This window comes from Narcine bancroftii, chromosome 1 (assembly GCF_036971445.1).
Source record: "Narcine bancroftii isolate sNarBan1 chromosome 1, sNarBan1.hap1, whole genome shotgun sequence".
NCBI classification, from domain to species: Eukaryota; Metazoa; Chordata; class Chondrichthyes; order Torpediniformes; family Narcinidae; genus Narcine; species Narcine bancroftii.
Window position 1 is genome coordinate 288,362,326 of NC_091469.1, and position 13,639 is coordinate 288,375,964.

General features: G+C 46.1%; 1 protein-coding gene across 7 annotated transcripts in view; it reads right to left on the minus strand.

Moving 5' to 3' along the window:
* The window catches only part of mapk8ip1b (mitogen-activated protein kinase 8 interacting protein 1b), a 113,225-nt gene that overhangs the window by 7,239 nt on the left and 92,347 nt on the right, over window positions 1–13,639 (minus strand). For all 7 annotated transcript variants that reach the window (XM_069902984.1, XM_069902983.1, XM_069902987.1 and 4 more), the window contains 4 exons: window positions 10,820–10,992; window positions 7,262–7,371; window positions 3,145–3,264; window positions 1,689–1,759 (listed from right to left, as the gene is read on the minus strand). In XM_069902984.1, the coding sequence (XP_069759085.1) occupies window positions 1,689–1,759; window positions 3,145–3,264; window positions 7,262–7,371; window positions 10,820–10,992 (474 nt within the window). The remainder of the gene's footprint in view (window positions 1–1,688; window positions 1,760–3,144; window positions 3,265–7,261; window positions 7,372–10,819; window positions 10,993–13,639) is intronic.

Consider the following 13,639-nt stretch of genomic DNA (forward strand, 5'->3'; position numbering starts at 1 on the left):
AGCGTGCAAAGTAGGAGTCCTTAAACGAGCCCCTATTTGAGTTTGTCGTTGAGGAGCCTGATGGTGGAGGGGGAGCAGCTGTTCCTGAACCTGGTGGTGCGAGTCTTGTGGCACCTGATAGCAGCAGCGAGAACAGAGCGTGTGCTGGGTGGTGTGGATCCTTGATGATCATCGCTGCTGCTCTTGCTCTCTATTGATGTTCTCGATGGTGAGGAGGGTTTTGCTTGTGATGTCCTGGGCTGTGTTCACTGCCTTTTGGAGGGTTTTAAGCTCAGGGGTATTATAAGGATATTTCAAGAAAGATAATATAATATTAGAAAGGGTGCAGAAGAGTTATATGAAGTTGTCAGGATTAGGACCATATATCATAGAAGCAGAAATAGGCTATTCAGCCCATTAAGTCTGTCCCACAATTTAATCATGAGCTGATCCATTTTCCCATCAGTCCCACTGCCCGGCCTTTCCTCATAACCTTTGATGCCCTGGCTAATCAAGAACCTATCAATCTCTGCCTTAAGAACACCCAAAGACCTGGTCTCCACAACTGCCCATGGGAATAAATTCCACAGATTCACCGCCCCCTGGCTGAAGAGATTCCCCTTCCATCTCTGTTGGCCCTTCAACCTGAGGGTGTGCCCTTTTGTCCTGGACTCTCCCACCATCTATATCTACTCTGTCCAGGCCTTTCAACATTCAAAATGTCTCAATGAGATCTCCCTTCATTCTCCTAAATTCCAACAAGTACAGGCCAAGAGTCATGAAATGCTTCTCATATGACAACCCTTTCCTTCCCAGAATCATCCTTGTGAACCTCCTCTGAATACTCTCCAACTTCAGCGCATCCTTTCTTACCCCAGACTGCTCACAATAGTCCAAGAAAGATCTCACCAGAGTCATCGTGAGTGATAAAACACTCGGCCTGTTTTTCTCAGAGCTTAGGAGGTTGAGGGAGGATTTAGTGAGGACTAGAAAATCATGAGGGGCACCGTTAAGGTGGATTGTGACATCAGGGAGTTTAACATGAGAAGGCGCAACAAAAAGATGAGAGGGGGTGGGATTCAGAGGGGCCAGGAAGAGACAGTTCTTCACCCAAGGTGGTGGGAGCTGCCAGACAATGTGAAGGGTGCAAGGGTGTTAAGAAACCCTTGAATAACTCTGTGGTGGATCGTTTGTACATTCCCCTCATGTCTGCGTGGGTTTCCACCCACCGTTCAAAATATACCAGGTGTGTAGATTAATTAAGGTGTAAATTAAGGTGCCTGCCACATTGACCACCGCCAGTGGGCTGATATCGCCTCAAACCGTGCATCTTGGCGCCTCACAGTTTGGCGGGCAGCAACCTCCTTTGAAGAAGACCGCAGAGCCCACCTCACTGACAAAAGACAAAGGAGGAAAAACCCAACACCCAACCCCAACCAACCAATTTTCCCCTGCAGCCGCTGCAACCGTGTCTGCCTGTCCCGCATCGGACTTGTCAGCCACAAACAAGCCTGCAGCTGACGTGGACTTTTACCCCCTCCATAAATCTTCGTCCGCGAAGCCAAGCCAAAGAAAGAAATTGAACAATTGAAGGGGTCTGGGCGTCTATAGGACTAAAGCATGGGGGGAAAATAGTTTGGTGGAGACAAGCTGGGTCGCTGGACCTGTTTCTGTGCTATAGGATGTGATGTACTCTTGCAAAGACTTACTTGGTGTTCTTTGGATGATATCCACAGAATGAAACATTCTTCAACTGGAAGAAGTGACTGCATTTACTACCCTGCCAGAAAATAACAGAGAAAAAGAGAATTAATGTACAGTAAATGTAGGCAGCACAAAGGACCCTGGTTCGATACTGTCCTCTGGGTAGAACACTCTCTCTGCGTGGAAAATCGTCCCATCCACAAAATGCTTTGTCATTATTTCCCCAGGGTACTGCGAAAGTGCTTCCCAAACTTTCCATCACGAAGAATAAGGGCAGCAGGCACAATGGGACAGCACTTCCTCCATTCTGAAAACTGGCAAATGTACAACTGGCCCGTCATTGATGCCAGGTTGAAATCCTGGAACTCTCTTCCCATCGACTCCAGAAAATAAATAATAGCACAAATTGGCCAAAATTCAACAGATTCTTTCAATGCTGGTGAGATTAGAACAAGAGGACATCACTCAAGAATCAGTGGAGTGGGTTTAAGACAGAGATGAGGAGGAACGACTTCAACCAGAGTATGGTGCTACCACTGTTTATGTTGTATATATGTGGTCATGGGTTCGCCTGCCCCCTGAACCTGTGACCCCTCCCTTCTGGAATTCCCCATAAAGGCTGTTACGCCCAAACCCCTCCCTCAGTACCTGCCTTGGAAATGGGCCAGCAACATGCAAACTGTGCTGACACTTTAAGGTAATTAAAGCCTATTAATCACAGATCCTTGTCTAATGTGGTTCATTGGTAGCACAATTTAATCACCTTTAGATGTCAGCACAGCTTACATGTTGCTGTCCCAGTTCCAAGGCAGGTACTGAGGGAGGGGTTTGGGCATAACAGCCTTTATGGGGAATTCCGGAAAGGAGGGGTCACAGGTTCAGGGGGCGGGCCAGAACATACATACATTCAATATACAGAGTGGTAGCACCACACAGAGATTATTGAGTTCTCTGCCCAAGGAAAAAGTCGTGGCAGCCTCACTGAATGTATTTATGACATGGATAGATTCTTTTAAAAAGACAGATCTGCTGGAGGAACTCAGCTGGTCTCACAGCATCCATCATAGGTATAGATGTGCTGTATTACCAATGTTTTAGGTCTGAGGCCTTCTTCGAGGTATGTGTAAAACTGTGCCTGTATTTAAAAGGCTAGGGAATAGGGAAGATTGGGTGGGTGGTGGTGGGGGGGGGGGGGGGGGGTGGGGGGGTGGAGGAGGAGGAGAAGTACAAATCAAGAGTCAAGAGGTGTTAACTGGATAAGAGGACATATTGAGTAAGGCACAGATGGGGAATTAAGGGTTATGAGAAACAAGGGGATAAATGGAGCTGAGTCCACGGCCACATCAGCCAGGAGTTTACTGAATGGTGCAGCAGGCTCGACGGGTCAAATGGCCGACTCCTGCTTCTATCCCTCATGCACCCGATCTCCGATGTTGCACAAGCACAACAGGCAAGCATTACCTTCTCATAGGTGCCAAACCCGTCAAGCTGTACGGCTATTTTAATTCCCCGCATGCTGATCTCCAACACACAGCTGGAAGGAGGATTGAACTGTACGGTCAGCCTTCTTGTCGTTGCAATCTATTCAAAAGGAAGACAAACCAGTGCACTTTACAGGAAGTTAAAGCAGCAATTTAACTCAACATCACCGCATTTATTTTCACATTGAAAGAATTGCATTGCTTTAGCTCCATTCACATCTCTTTCGGATGCCTTGTGGACAGTGCTCTCATTGTTGTAATATGGTTCCCAACATGTACATTTCTAGCTCCACCAAATCGTACAGTGGTACAAACAGATGGTCTGCTTTGCTTGGTTGAACAGTAGAGCTCCTATTTTGACATCTTAACCACCTGTTCTACCTTCAAGGATCTGCTGAAATGCTGAGACCAAAAACTATCATCTCTGAATACACCAAGTGCCCAGAGGCACCCAGAAGCCATTCTGTAACTTTCTATAGGAGCTCTATTGAGGTTTTGGCCGGCTGCATCACCGTGTAGGTACGGTTGCTGCAGAGAAATGGATCGGAGGTCAATCCACAGCCAGAGAGGATCACTGGAGTCTCCTTCCCACCCCAATGATGTGATTTATTGGGATTATTGTCTGAAGAGGGCGCGCAAAATCATTGAGGAGCCCTTCCACTCCGCACACAGCATCTTTCAGCTGCTCCCGTCGGGGAAGATCAGAGCCAGCATCACCAGGCTGAGGAACAGTTTTTTCCCCACGGACAGTGACAATGCTGAACAACCAAAGGAATGGCTCACACTAAATATCTGAGACTTTCATTTGAATAAAACAATATTTATTTTTATATATGTATGTACTGCATGTGTATTGTTTGTACGTGCGTTATGTCTTGTTGTATGTCTGCATGTTTTTGCACCGAGGGCAGGAGAACGCTGTTTTATCGAGTTGTACTTGTGCTATTAGATGACAATAAACTTGAGTGGAGTTTTCTCTTCGACCTCCCCCTGATCAAGGTCCTTTTCACTTGTGAATACTGAAGCAAAGTATTCATTTAGGACCTCCCCACCTCTTACGCCACCAGGCACATTTCCTCCTTTATCCTTTAGTGGCCCAACCATTCTCATTATCCTTCTGTTCTTCACATAAGCATAGAATGCCTTGGGGTTCTCCTTAATCCTACATGCCAAGGCCTTATCATGCCCCCTTCAAACTCCCCCAAGTCCTTTCTTAAGCTCATTCCCAGCTACCATGATCCATTCCAGTTTCCTGCTTCCTATATCTGCTTCCTTCTTTCTCGACCAGCTGCCTCATCTGTTTGATCAACCATGGTTTCCTTTTCCTATTCCTACCAACTTTTCCGTGTCCCAGTGGGACAAACCTACCCTCTACCCTACACAAGTGGTCCTTAAACTTCCTCCATATTAGTTCTGAAGCTTTCACCCTTGAACATCTGTTTCCAATTTATTCTCGCTAGTTCCTGCCTCATCCCATCGTAATTAGCCCTTCCCCAATTAAGCACTTTCCCATTTTGTCTGCCTTTATCCTTTTCCATGGCTATGCTAAAGCTCAGGGAGTTGTGGTCACTCTCACCAAAATGCTCCCCCACTGAGAGGTCCGCCCCCTGACCTGGTTCATTACCCAGAATTAGATCCAGTGTGGCCGGTCCACATACTGTGTCAGGAACAGGGGCATATCTAGGGTATGGCAGGCATGGGAAGTTGAAATTGCCCATAACTGCAACCCTGTATTTCCTGTACCATTCCACAATCTGCCTGCTTATCTGCTCCTCAGTTTCCTGAAGGCTACTTGGGGGCCTACAGACGACTCCCAGCACAGTGACAGCTCCCTTCCGATTTCAGATTTCCACCCACACCCACTCTGTGGACCTTCCCTCTCCAGCATCTTCACTTTCTATAGGCGTGAACTATTCGTGAACCCCCTCCCCAATCCTTACCTCTCAACTATTCCTTTTAAAACACCTCAACCCTGGATCAGCCCAATCCTGCCCTTCCTCCTGCCAAGACTCTGTAACGGCCACAACATAGTAGTTCCATGTACTGATCCCTGCTTAAAGTTCATCCCCTTTATTCCTAATCCTCCTAGTGTTGAAGTGGACATATTCTAGGCAGTTGTTAGTGAGGCTATTGGGTCAGCTCCGCACGATTCTTATCTTCTATGCAATTTTTTGTTTTACACCGAGAGTGGTGGGTGCCTGGAATGCATTGCTGGGGGTGGTGGTGGAATGGTAGGTACAATAGGGACATTTAAAAGATTCTCAGATAGACATGTGGATGTGAGAAAAATAGAGGGTTCTATGTTCTAGATCAGGATATCGCATCAAATTTAATGTAAATTAAAAATAATTATATTCAAGATTTATTAAATCATGTCCTTGCAGAGTTTTAACAAGTTAAAGTCCACATAGGTTTTGAAAAAACTGCCTTTAGTGATGACTGTCTTTAGGGGATGCGGGGAGGTTTGTGAGATGGGCTTGTCACGAAGGGAAAAGCGCCACACTGAGGAAACTCCACAGGTCAAACAGTGGACTTTATGATGCAAAGATAAAGAAACAGAACTAACGTTTCAGGTTTGAGCCCTTCATCAAGGTATGAGCAAAATGTCGGCAGGTGCCCGAGTAAAATGGTAATGGGGACACCCACAGGCAGGAGGTAATAGGTGGATAAGGGAGGGAGGGCCCAGCAGCAAACAGGGGAAGGGGGGTGGCTCTATGAGTGGAGAGGGAGGGGGGTGGAGAGCTGAAGGAAAGGATGGGGAAGAGAGGGAGAATGGGGAGTGGACGAGCTGAAAGCGATGTTAATGCCATCTGATCAAAGTCCTTTTCGCTTGTGAATACTGAAACAAAGTATTCATTTAGGACCTCCCCACCTCTTACGCCACCAGGCACATTTCCTCCTTTATCCTTTAGCGGCCCCACCATTCAGAGAGCCCAGGTGGAAAATCAGATGTTGCTCCTCCAGTTCATGGGTAGCTTTGGTTTGACAGTACAGGATACCATGGACAGACATGTCAGCACAGGAGTGGGGTGCAGAATTCAAATGGTGGGCCACTAGGAAACCCCTGTCAGCGATGTGGACAGAGCAAAGGCGCTTTGTGAAGTGATCTCCCAGTCTGTGTCCAGTCTCTCTGAAGAAGAGAAGGCCACAGCAGGAGACCCGGATGCAGTAGATGTCTCCCTCAGATTCACAAGTCGCTTCACTTGAAAGGACGGTTTGGGGCCCTAAACAATGGTGAGGGAGGAGGTCTGGGCACAAGAGTGGTGCCTCCTGTTTGACCCAGGGGAATATGCCAAGGGAGCAATGTGTGGGGAGAGAGGCGTTGACGAGCAAGTTACAGAGGAGCCGAACCCTTCGGAAGATGGAGGGGGAGGGGAGGGCCAGATTGTGTCTGGTGATGACATCACACTGTAGGTGCCAGGTCTAGCTGAGTGCAAGTTGAAATCAAAGAAATGAACAATGGGTTGCATTAAAGAGCTGTTAGGTAGTGGTCACCCCATTCCAAATTAGTTCAACCTTCACAAGGCGCTAGTCCTCTGCACAGAAGCTGGTTCAAGCTATATGGATGCACAAAGTTCAGAATGGAAATAAAATGGACAGAGAGAGAGAGAAAAGACTAGTGACAAGGGAATCTTAGATCCGTTACTGACAAATAAACTGTAAATACAAGGGGAGGTTGGGATGATCAGAAACCAAACAGGAGATTCACTAAAGGAGGTGAGGAACCAAATACTTTCATGCAGATGTTAGCTGAGGATCAGTAAATGTCGCTGAGATTCTGGATGGGTTCAAATTGTTGGAAAAGCTACAGCCAATTATTAAAGATCCCACCAATGCAATCGTGGTTTTGTTGAGTGTGGAAGATTGAAGAATAAATTTTGGCCAACAAAATAATTGCATCTATAAAATTGAACTGAGGGGTTATCTCACTGAAAGATAGAACGTCTTGTCCCATAAAGAGCATTTCCTATATTGTGCCCCAGATCATTGTGCTCCAGTCTGCCGAGTGGGATCCACACCCACATCCTGCTCACCCCGATTTAAGTGACCAATGACATAGATTCATCACAGAAGCCGGGTCTTTGACTTCACTTTACCTTCTGCATGGCTGCGCACAGTACATCATTTCCTTTGTGATAGGGCACTTGCACTGAACCCAGGAATTTCAGAGGGAAGTTGTCTACCCAGTCATTCTTTTCTGCTCTCGCTGTTGAGACAGAGACAGAAAGAGAGGGAGAGAGACACAGGGAAATAGAGAGAGATGGAGAGAAAGAGAGGGAGAGAGAGACAGAGGAGAAGGGGAGGGGCAGAGAGGGAGGGGAGGGGGGAGAGGGAGGGGAGGGAGGAGAGGGGGGAAAGGGGGAAGAGGGGAAAGAGGGGGGAGAGGGGAAAGAGGGGGAGAGGGGGGAGAGGAGGAAGAGGGGAAAAGGGGGGAGGGGAAGGGGGGAATGGGGGAAGGGGGGAATGGGAGAAGGGGGGGAAGAGAGACAAGGAGAGAGAGAACAGGGAAAGAGAGTGAGAGAGGGGGAAGGCAGGGAGAAAGAGAGAAAGACAGAGACAGAAAAATAGAGAGAGAGAGAAACATGCACAGAGACAGACAGATTCAAGTGAATAAATTGATGTCATCGGTGCAATGCTATCTGGTTTAAGAATAATTCATAGCTCAAAATGTGGACAATTTATGTAATTAAACTTGTCTGAAATAATTTATGCTAATCTCTTAATAACAAACACACACATTCGGATTGAATAACTGCTCCATCTTAATGCAGATGTCATGCTAAAGTCACATTACGATGATGCTGTCACACAAATGTTAAAAATAGCATCAGTCATAATTTTAGCCTCAAGACTGATAGGATTCTGATAAGATCAGAAACTCAGATGCAGAAAGGCTGCTTCCAGGGAGACCGGAAAGTTGAGATCAGGGTGGGGGGAAGTGAGGTGGGTGGTGTTCAACGTCTCATGATGACATTAACCTTTCAGGAGAGATGGCCTCATTCAGTAGTGTGGAAACCTTTGGACTGTGTGGCCCCAAGAGGCAGTGTGATGCTCAGTCACTGAGTATGTTCAAACCTGAGATTGATGGGGTTTTTTTAATGCAAGAGAATCAGCAAAGAATAGGAGGGAAAACTTGTGGCAACAAATCAACTGTGATGTTAAACAGAGGAGTTTGGTGATGTTTTGCAGATCTCCTCCGACACGCGACCCCGGGTTCTAATCCAGCACTGTCCGTAAGGAGGTTGTACATTCTTCCCGTGCCTGCATAGGTTCCTCCCGGGCACTGTGGTTTCCTCCTGCCCTTTAGAAACATATGGCGTTGCAGGTTAATTGGGGAATTTGCTCAGCATGTGCTTGTGGGCTGGAAGGGCGTGTTACCGCGCTGGGTGTATAAATTTAAATTTAACTGATCGCTCTCTGTAATCTGCCCTGGGTTTTCCCCACTGCACTATGAATGAGATGTCAAGCTGGATTGCACACAAAACAAACTTCCTCACTGCACCTTGCTACATGTGACAATCATCTTGAACGTGAGGATGTTGGATCCTGTAGTCCTCATTCAAAGAGAGAAACAATGAAGTCCCTTCACATACTTGCTTTGAAACAGTGGCTATCATCTGCTGCAGATCTGGATAATAATATTAACTCAAGCTTTTCAATCTATTGGCAGTGTCTGATTGGTTGAGCATTTACTACTGCTCTGTCACTTAACAGCTATTGTACGTCCCTTTCTTTATCTCTTTCTGTCATGTCAGTAACCAATCAAGCAAGAGTTTATCTAAACCTGGACTCACCCTATTATTTGATGTTCCCTTTGTCTGATTCATTCCTCCTCCTCTCCTCACTGTATAGTATGACACCAGAAACCCTGGCAAACTTCTGCAGATGTGTGGTGGAAAGTGTGCTGGCTGGGTGTGGGGACACCAATACCCCTGAGCACAAAGCCCTGCAAAAGGTAGTGGACACAGCCCAGGACATCACAGGTAAAACCCTCCCCACCATCGAGAACATCTACAGGGAACGTTGCCATTAGAGAGCAGCAGCAATCATCAAGGATCCACAAAAGCCAGCGCACACTCTGTTCTCACTGCTGCCATCAGGAAAGAGGTCTCGGTGCCACAAGACTCTCACCACCAGGTTCAGGAACAGCTGCTCCCCCTCCACCATCAGACTCCTCAACAAAAAACTCAATCAGGGACTCGTTTAAGGACTCCTACTTTGCATTGTATTGATTTATTCTCTCTGTATTGCACAGTCAGTTTGTTTACATTAATTATGTTCACAGTTCTTTGTTTGTTTACATGTTTTACGCTGTACAGTCTTTTTGCACTACTAGTAAGTGGTAATTCTGCCTAGCCTGCAGGAAAAAGGATCTCAGGGTTGTATGTGATGTCATGTATACTCTGGCAACAAATCTGAAATCCGGAACTTCAAACAAACTTGCTTTTTTATGAGGGATACTCACTTTATTCATTGGATGGATGTGGGATTTGTAGGCTGTCAGCCTTCCTTCCCTTAAGGTGGTGGTGAGCTGCCTTCTTGAACCGCTGCAATCCTCAAGGTTGTGAGTGTACCCAGATTGTTGGTTCCCTTTCCACAGACGTTTATGTTTGTGTTGACGTTTATGTTTTTTAACACAGCTGCAGTGTCCCAGAAAATTGTTCCCAAAATTCCAGAATGCAGTCTTGTAAAAGATCCTGGAGATAAAATATCATTCTGATATTTTACCTCCTGGAACCCTAGAGAATTTCACGGAACTGCCTGCAGTCTAAACACAACTGCAGGGGCTCAGCGGCAACAATGAGACGTTATTGACGACATGTGACGTTATACATTGCACGTAGGTTATACATTATGGTCGATGTTGATGCAGTGGCATCCCACATCGACAGAAAATAGCGCGCCTCAGGTATTTAGTGTTAACGTGAGGTGAGATCCTAAATTTTGGCATTCTGGTCATTCCAGTGTGAATGGCCCCTCTGGAAGGTAGGTGTGGTAACTGCCGACAGGAAAAAAAATTTTGGTTATATGTAAAAAACATAATTGACTACGAATGACGCAAATGTTAAACTGATGCCTGAGGCCTTCAGCTGAATGTTGAAACAGTATTTTGAAGAGGATCATTAGAATTCTGTGGAGTAAGACACTACACAGATCATTCACAATCTCTGCTGCTACCTATTTCAAAACATCTCAGTACAGGTAGGATGTGGAAGCTGTGGAGAGGGTGCAGAGGAGATTTACCAGCATGTTCCCTAGAGTGGAGAACAAGTCTGATGAGGCAAGGGCTTTTACTTTAGAGAGACTTCGTAGAGGCATAGATAAGGTGGACAGTCAATAGCTTTTATTCTGGACAGTTGTAGCAAATACCAGAAAGTAGAAAGTGAGGGAAGGAAAGTTTAGGGGAAACATCAAGGCAAGTGATCAATTAACCCACAACCTGCATATGTTTTGAATGGTGGGAGGAAACCAGAGAACCTGAACGTACAAACTCCTTACAGATAGCACCAGATTCGAAGCAGAGTTTGTTGGCACTGTAAGAGCATTGCACTCTCCGCTACGTTAACCGCGCTGAATCCTCATTTTAATTTTCCTGTCATTTTTATCTCAAGTCAGCATTATAATTCAGAGAGCCTGGGTGGGGAATCAGGTACCTGCAAAGTGCTCTGGTTCCATGGCAACTTCGAGTGCATAGTAGGCCGGGAAGATTCCTCTGTCTCCCGTTCTCATGTTGTAGGCTTCGTACCAGTAATCGTCGGCCTGCACCTCCACCAGGAGAGGGTCGTCCACCTCCAGCTCTAACTCATCATCGTGTCGTGGAATGAACCTGCACAGGACAAGACAGGGCAGCTTAAAGGAATAGAAGCCTCTGCCAAGGTCCAAAGATCACTGTCGCTCAGTGGTAGAGGAGTCCTGAATGCACAGGTTCCAGGTGACAGGGGGCCCAATGGGCAACTATTACCACACAGAGGTCAGTGAGTACATAGAGCTGCCAGAGGAAGTGGTAGAGGCAGGCCCATATACCACATTTAAAAGACATTTTGACAGGTATTTTAAATTTAGGCATACAGCACAGTAACAGGCCATTTTGGTCCATGAGTCCGTGCCACTCAATTTACATCCAATTAACCTACAACCTCCATACGTTTTGAAGGGTGGGAGAAACCGGAATCTCCGGGGAAAACCCACGCAGATATAGGGAAAACAGACTCCTTACAGACAGCACAGGAATTGAACCCCGGTCCCAATCACTGGCGCAACTGTGCTGCCCTACACAGAGCGAAGGTTTACAGAGTTCTGGGCCAAATGCAGACAAATTAGTTTAGCTCTCTTCTCCCCTCATGCAGAAGTCCAGCACCTTCATGTTCAAGAAAAGCTTTTTTCTCCCGCCAACAGCTATCAGGCTCTTGAATCTCCCCGTTCTACTTTAACCATAACACTAGTCCAGGACCAAGTTCAAGTTTATTATCATCACACACAACCCAATGAAACAAAGCCTCCCTGGACCATGGTGCGCGCACATAAACAGTACTAATGATCACATGTGCACACAAGGATAGCTTTGAAAATAATTATGTAAACATTTTGGAATTATTTACTCGGTTACGGGATACAGTTCATCAATCTCACGGCCTGCGGGAAGTTGCTTATTTCCCAGCCTGGCAGTCCTCATTTTGATGTTCCTCTACTTCTTTCCTGATGGTAACAGGTCAAAGATACTCTATGGTGGATGGGAAGGGTCTTCAATCATTCCTTGAGCTCACAGGGAATGTCGTCAATAGAGGAAAGGGAGGATCTGCTCCACAATCATGACATAGTATATTTTAGCACTAATTATCAGTTCTTTTAATACTTCATCCTAATGCTTCTCTTGCTCTAGGGTAATTTAAACTTTTATTTAAAAAAGTTTATTGGGGAAGAAGCTGCCTACTTCTGCTTGTATAATCCAAGGCTTTGCTTTCTCAGGAGGATGAATGTGTTTTAAGGAGGATTCACAGTTTTTCCATTGCAGGCTTTTACAATGGCGCCAGAATCTTATTCCTGGTGTCTTGGCCTTGATTTATCCCTCAGCCAATATGAACCGAGTCATGGAAGACAATTCCTCTTCTGACTTTCCATCCCATAGAATGATGAAGGTTCCTTTCAGTCAGTTAGTGGCCATTATAGATTATATCAGAGAATCACGGAAGTGCAGCGCACGGAAACAAACCATTTCACCACCGCTCATCCATATCGAGTATGATGCTCATCGACGCTGATCACACTTGCCATAACCCTATCTCTGATCCAAGCACTTGTCCAAATGCAATGTAAAGATTGTAACTGTATCTCAGTGGTTCTCAACCTTTTCCTTTCCACTCACATTCCGCTTTAAATGATCCCTATGCCATCGGTGCTCTGTCATTAGTAAGGGATTGCTTAAAGTGGGATGTGGGTGGAAAGAAAAAGATTTGAAAACCACTGTTTTAATTGTACCTAATTGACTCGTTATGTGCATGGTTTCAGAACTCCAAAGGAAATGGGCCAATGACAATTTTTCTCAAGCAAAATATTTCAGTAACAATTGGGTCTAGAGCAGTGATTCTCAACCTTCCCTTCCCACTCACATTCCACCTTATGCAATCCCTTACTAATCACAGAGCACCGATGGGCATAGGGATTACTTAAAGTGGGATGTGAGAGGGAAGAGAAAGGTCGAGAACTACTGTTCTGTTACATCTCCCTCCAGTGCCCTATGCAAGTCCTGCCTTAGTTTAAACGACTAAAATGAACCACCTCACACCTGTCTGTGTAAAACTCCAACTGCCATTTACAGTATCAAAAGTTCCTTTTATTGTCACATAATAATATATCAAAGTAATATACATGATATACTTTAACTTTTGACTGCTGCAAGACAAAGTCACCATGAGCATTGCCAATGCCCCAACAATAGGATAAAAGGGAGTCCCTTCATAGACACTGAGGGTCCGTGGATTTTCCTCCAGCACTCCCGCAGCCTCTGCAGCCACACAGACTCCTGTTCGATCCATTGACAACCCAAGCTCCAGATCCGAACCTCCAACGCGATCAGGAAGCCTTCAGCACCCGAGGCCCTTTGGGAGCTCTTCTTGCCCTGAGCATCCCAACTCTGATACCTGTTTCTAATGACCCAGTCTCCAGCAGCCCACAGCCCGTGCGGAAACCCCCGACCGCAAGCTACCAGCAGCCCGCAGCATGTGTGGGTCCTATGACCACTGAGCCCCTCACTGCCTTGGTCATTGACCTGTGGGGTTGTCTCCCTAACTTCCCTTCAAATCATTGGAATCCATAACTTGAGAGGTCTCCAACTTCTTCTGTTTAGAACAACAGAATACAACAGCTGCCTGCAGCAGAAAGACTGGGATCCGGCATCAACCACTTCCATGCAGTCGATCCTTGTGATCCAGGTCCTGGTTTGCCTGCCACCTTTCCTTGAACACAATCTCCATGGA